The sequence below is a fragment of the Delphinus delphis genome, chromosome 1 (assembly GCF_949987515.2).
Source record: "Delphinus delphis chromosome 1, mDelDel1.2, whole genome shotgun sequence".
Classification (NCBI taxonomy): domain Eukaryota; kingdom Metazoa; phylum Chordata; class Mammalia; order Artiodactyla; family Delphinidae; genus Delphinus; species Delphinus delphis.
In genome coordinates this window covers 142,089,617-142,096,248 of record NC_082683.1, presented here as the reverse complement: position 1 = coordinate 142,096,248, position 6,632 = coordinate 142,089,617, and the positions used below count along the sequence as shown (strand labels likewise).

The window sequence follows — 6,632 nt, the reverse complement described above, 5'->3', positions numbered from 1 at the left end:
GTGACTTAATTTTAGAAGAGAAATTGAATTGATTTGTTCTTCATTGGTGTCAGAATTTGTAGTCTCAGGTGAAGGCAAAATGCTGGATTGGCAAATCTTCACAACAAATACAAGTTTTAAATAAAGTACTGGATGTGCTGAGAATTCAGGAGGTAATGAAAGCCATCAATAAAAATTTTAATTCTAGTTCTCTCTGGATTTTATGCCTGATTTTAATAAAAAGCATCACATTTGATATAATTTGTTTGCCTAATACTGGCAGACTTAAACAATTATCTAATGAATTCATTGTTAGTCTAGATATATATTAGCAAATATTATATATATTGTTAGTCTAGATATATATTAGTTATACTAGATATTAGATATATATTAGCAATTATCTAATGAATTCATTGTTAGTCTAGATATATATAATATATATATATTAGTTCATTTCCTAGTGATAGTTTATGATACTCAACTTTGAAGGGAGAAAGAAAATCTGGAGTAGAATTTCCTCTTTGTAAACTATGTAAATTCTAATGTTTTCTGAATTTAATCTATTATAACAGTACCATTTTATAAGGATTTCTTTACTTTACAACATCCTTAGTCAATCTTATTCCCTGTTGAGCAAAATTATATATGAATATTAGCTTACTTTAATAATTAACACTTAAGTGTACACTGATTAAAGAACTGATGTTTATATGCAAAAGTTGGGTGTTTTGACTTACATAAATTTTTAAAACTGAAAAGAAATCACACGGGACTAAGAATTACCATTATAAAAGATTCTTATTTACATGTAAAAATCTTATCTTTCTTCATATTTTTGTGTATGTGTTTACTTTAAAGTAAGCAGATATATAAAGCCATTAAAAAAGATATTGCTGAGTGTTGTATATTTTAGAGTGACTTTAATTTTCACAAAATTAACCTCTTGATTTTGATTGATTTTGCAAAGTTTTATGAAAAAAATGACATTTAAAAAAATTTTTCAGGGTGAGGTACTTTAATCTGAAACCTCCTCAATAACTCAATGATGTTTTACAAATAGACATGTACATGGTTTTACTAGTGTCATTCTTTCCTTATTTTAACTCCATGATTGCAAAGATTTGGTGTGTCTTCTTTGCTGCTGTATATCCCCAAATGCTAGGAAAATGCCTTTCTGATACACAGAAGGTGCTTAATAGTGAGAGTGAATGGTGATATGTACCAGTGCCTGCTGTGATTGCCAACCACGGTGGCAGAGGGCCTGAGTTGTCATCTAGCCCAATCTCTTACCACTGCAAAAACCACCTCTGTGATTATGAGCTATCAGAGCAGAGTGAACCCAAATTCTGCTTTTCCTCCAGGATTCGTAAAGTGTGCTCCCTGGACTAGTAGCATTAGCATCGCCTGGGAACTTGTTATTCATGCCAGTTCTTAGGCCTCACCCCAGACATAATGCCTCAGAAACTCTGGCACTGGGCTCAACAATCTGTGTCCTATAAGCACGCCACACAATTCTGATGCACACTCAAGCTTGAGACCTACTGCTTGAGACAGTGCTTGTATGGGCACTTCTAACACCTACCTCTTTGCTTCCTTTGCTATTCTTCTAATGATGTCCAACTTCCCTTCTGATTGACATATTCTAATTTTAGGTTTATGAATACTTCAAAATGAATGCATTTTGGCCTTTGAGGAATTGCCTTCTTAAAGTAACTTGCATAACTCAGGTCTGACTGACACTTTATAAGCTTACTTGGAATTTAACTCTTAGAGGTTGTATTACTATCTATTGCTGCATAGCAAATTACCCCAAAACTTAGCACCCGAAAACAAGAAACATTTTTGGTCTCACAGTTTTTTTTAAATTTTTTTAAATTGAAGTACAGTTGATTTACAATGTTGCATTAGTTCCAGGTATACAGCAAAGTGATTCAGTTATTTTCAGATTCTTTTCTATTACACGTTATTACAAGATATTGAATATAGTTCCCTGTGCTATGGAGTAGGTCCTTGTTGTTTATCATTTTACATATAGTAGTATGTATCTGTTAATCCCAAACTCCTAATTTATTCCTCCTCACCTTTCCCCTTTGGTAACCATAAATTTGCTTTCTATGTCTGTGAGTCTATTTCTATTATATAAATAAATTCATTTGTATCACTTTTTTTAGATTCCATATATAAGTGATATCGTATGATATTTGTCTTTCTCTGACTTACTTCAGTTAGTATGAAAACCTCTAGGTCCATCCATATTGCTGCAAATGGCGTTATTTCACGCTTTTTTATGGCTGAGTAGTATTCCATTGTGTATATATACACCACATTTTCTCTATCCATTCATCTGTTCATGGACATTTAAGTTGCTTCTCTAGCTTGGCTACTGCAGTGAACACTGGGGTGTATGTAGTTTTTCAAATTAGAGTTTTCATCTTTTCCGGATATATGCCCAGGAATGGTATTGCTGGATCATGTGGTAGCTCTATTTTTAGTCTTTTAAGGACCCTTCATACTGTTCTCCACAGTGGCTGCACCAGTTTATATTCCTGGGAACAGTGCAGGAGGGTTCCCTTTTCTGCACACCCTCTCCACCATTTATTATTTGTAGACTTTTGATGATGGCCATTCTGACCAGAGTGAGGTGATCCCTCATTGTAGTTTTGATTTGCATTTCTCTAATAATTAACGATGTTGAGCATCTTTTCGTGTGTGTGTTGGCCATCTGTATGTCTTCCCTGGAGAAATGTCTATTTAGGTCTTCCACCCAGTTTTTGATTGGGTTGTTTGTTTTTCTGATATTGAGTTGTATGAGCTGTCTGTATATTTTGGAAATTAATCCCTTGTTGGTTGCATTGTTTTGCAAATATTTTCTCCCATTCTGCAGGTGGTTTTTTCATTTTGTTTATGGTTTCCTTTGTTATTCAAAAGCTTTTAAGTTTAATTAGGTACCATTTGTTTATTTTTATTTCCATTACTCTAGGAGATGGGTCCAAAAAAATACTGCTATGATTTATGTCAGAGAGTGTTCTGCCTGTGTTTTCCTCCAGGTGATTTCACAGTTTTTGAGGCTCAAGAATTTGGAAGGAACTGACTTGGGTGGTTTTGGCTCAGGGTCTCTCAGGAGGCCGCACTCAAGCTGTTATCTAGGACTCTAGTGATCTCATGGCTAGAATGGGGAAGGAAACCTCCAAGCTCACTTACATGGCTGTTAGAAGACCTCAGGTGATCCACTTCCAAGTTCACCTGGGCCTCTCCTCAAGGCTGCCTTATGACATGGCAGCTGGCTGCCACCAGAGTGAGAGATGCAAGAGAGAGTGAGAGAGTACGCACAAGAGGGAAGCCTAACCATGGAAGGGACATCCCATTGCTTGCGATGTATTCTGTTCATTAGCAGCTCACATTCAAGGGGGCTGGAGGGTTTCATAACACAGGGCATGAATACCAGGTGGCAGGAGTCATTGGAGGTCAACCTAGAGACCCCATATAAGTAAATCATTTCTCACTTTCTCTAGTTCCTTGCTTTGTAATGTTTTGATTAGGACTTTCTAGTATCAGAAATCTCAAGACAAATTTGGCTTATACAAAAAGAAAATTTGTATGGCTTATGGTGTAGTTTGATACAGGTGATTGATAAAATGTAGTCACAAAGAACTGGTCATTTTGGTTCTATTTGCTCTGTACTGGCTCCATTCTCAGGTAGCTTCTCTTCTTTTATTGTCATAATAGTCTCCAAGACTTTCAGGTTCAAGATCAGTGATGTAGCATGAAAGTCTCTTTCCTCAGAAACCCTGGCATAAGTTCCGTTGGCTGAGTGGGTCACAGCCCCGTGCTTGAACCAATTGAAAGGCTGAGGAATCATGACTGTGTTGGCTGAGACCCAGGACACACATGACACCGACAATCAGGGATGAGTCCCACAAGAACCGTAACAGCCATAACGGGGGAAGGTAAGTGTCCCTGGAGGGACCACATCAGGCAGGCATTTCACTGAAGTACTGCCTATGCTGTTGTCTTCTCTAAGTTTACATGAACTAGAAGCTCTTGGAAAATGCCCACCCTCTCCCTCAGCATTCACCCCCCCATACCCGGTGGATCACAGAGGCCTGATGGTCTACTGCTGCCACCTCTCATATCCTCTCTTCCACTCCCATACAAGTCACCATGAATCTCTCACCTGGACTAAAGCAACAGCATCTAAACATGCTTTCATTTGTGTTCACCTTCTTTCTGTTCTCCCTGTAGCAACCAGAGTGATTTCTTTTAAATGTCATCTGATGAAGTTAGTGCTCTGCTGAAAATTCATCAGAGTCCCATTACCTAAAATCCAAGGCCTTGTGACCTGGCCTCTGCCTGCCTTTCTAGCTTGATCACTGTCTATCACCACTCCTCACTCTCTGAGCTCCCCAAATTCTCCAAGCTTCTTCCTGCCACACGTTCTTCCTTCTCCCGAGGAAGCTCTTTCCTTACATTATGCCTCTTCCTCTCCACCCACGCTCATCTTCAGGGCTCAACTGTAATGTCACTTCTTTTGACAGGCCTGCCGGACCCTCCGGCATTATATGCTCTTGTAATCTGTACCTTCTACTTATTGCATTGATTAGAATTTTAAGTTTGTTTAGCACCTTCCCTCTCTAGACCATAAGCTTAATGAAGGCAGCAACCTTGCTATATCCACAGAGCTCCTGTTTGGTACTGGGTAGGCACTCAATAGATATTTGACAAAAGTGATTCATTCTTCCTCATCTTAGACCTGTGCAATTGTGTTATCCAGAAGATTAAATAAATGCCAAGATTTATTATAGAGTTGGAATTTGTTGGTGGTCTTGCTAGGCCGGGAGCCCCCTGGTTCGTTGGGTTAGGTCAAGCACAAGAGAGAATGAAATTCTTTTGAGGACCTACAACGTTAAACACGTGTGTTTAATTCTTACAACAATCTCTTGTGGGTTCAGTGTAGTATCCCTGTTTTGCAGATGACGAAACTGATGGTCAGGGAGACAAAGGGACTCCCTCAAACTCAACATTGTTCACAAATGGCAGAGTTAGGATACCCACAGAAGTCACCTTAACTCCAAAATTCTAGGTGTGAATGGAATTATGGAAAAGACAGTGGCATGCTCTTTTTTTGTTAACTTTTTGTTTTAACTAGGAGTAGGCCAAGGTCAAAAAAGAAACTGAACATGAAAGTGAAGTCCTGTAGATTTCTTGCTGCTGGTTGGAGCATAACAGCAACTCTGAAAGCACTGGAAGGAGGGGAGTATAGAATTTGGGGGCGCTAAATCTCTTTATTACATATTTCAGGTTTTCCTGTCCATTAAAATAAAGTTAATGGGTGTTGAGTAGCCTGGGTCTGGCAGCATGAAAGAAATAGAGTCCATCTAGTTTTTCTATGACAGTTTGGTGGGATTTATATGTATGAGAAATGCAGACATAAAATTAAACAGGATAAACCATCCCATTTCCTTGTTTCTCCAGTTGCAACAATACACAAACTAGTCTATCCCCTTTTTTCCCTCTTACTTGAAACACAGTGAGTAAGTGCAAGGTGGCTCTTAAAGGGGTAGGGGTCTTTAAATTGAGGGGGCTGTGAGCGGCTGCAGTAGAAAGCAGGGCTAGAGTCAGTGTGGGGACTAGTTTCTTGGTTCTTTTGAATAATTTGTGAGGTTGAGGCTAGCTTGTTGGAATGATTCCTGCTAATGCTACAGTTTGGAATTTTGTTTGTTTCTTTTTCAAATCTTATTTTAATGTCCCTGTAAAGTAAATCCGTGGCCCCCTACTCTCAGCCCTGTACATATATGTGTGCCTAATGTGAGAATAATGCAAGGGGAACATGGAGGACCACTGCCGCACATGACTTGATAGAGAAAAGGAGGGAAAATGGCAAATCAGCATTTGGGATTGGTGGTGAGTCTTACATCCCATGAGGAAGGGATGCACCACACAGGCATATTTAAACTATGAGTTAATCCCACACTTCAGTAAGTATTAGCCAGTTGGACAGAGGACCAGTGCTTAGCAAGGTGTGGCTAAATTTGCAAAAGACCCAGATGGAACAAAAGAGAATCACCGAGCAAAAGGGGAAAAGTGCAAAAAAAAGAGAATACTCAAAGTGTTTGGGATCATTTTACTCAGAGAACAAAAAGCCTGTGATCGGGTAGAAAATGATTCTGTAAGTGGTGGATTTATCTCATTTCCTATAAATGTAAGATACCTAGTTCCAAATATCTAGAAGGAGGCCAGATAAATGATGTCTGCCATCTCACTTTCATTCAGATGTTTATCAAACATGTATTTAGCGCTAGTCACTGGTTACTGTGGATACTATGGGGAACAGAAAGACATGGTTTATGCCCTAACTGAGCTTACAGTCTAGTTTAAAGAAGCACAACACAATGTGACAAGTGCAAAAATAGAAGCGTAAGTTGTCCTGGGAAGCAAATAGTGAAACACCTGACTAGGATTTACGAGAAACTTTAACTGCTGCGGGATCTGGAAGGTAATACCTGTGATGGTTAGTTTGATGTGTCAACTTGGCTGGGCTATAGCACCCAATTATCTAATCAGACGCTGACCTAGGTGTTGCTGTGGAGGTATTTTGTAGATGTGGTTAACATCTACAGTCGGACTTTAAGGAAAGATCACCCTTGATGATG

General features: G+C 38.8%; 1 protein-coding gene across 1 annotated transcript in view; it reads left to right on the top strand.

The window, feature by feature from the left end:
• Positions 1-3,646: 3,646 nt before the first annotated feature.
• KCNK2 (potassium two pore domain channel subfamily K member 2) overlaps positions 3,647-6,632 on the top strand; it is a 164,356-nt gene continuing 161,370 nt past the window's right edge. Inside the window, exon 1 of the mRNA XM_059994806.1 lies at positions 3,647-3,929. Coding sequence (XP_059850789.1) covers positions 3,890-3,929 — 40 coding nt within the window. The 5' untranslated portion in view covers positions 3,647-3,889. The remainder of the gene's footprint in view (positions 3,930-6,632) is intronic.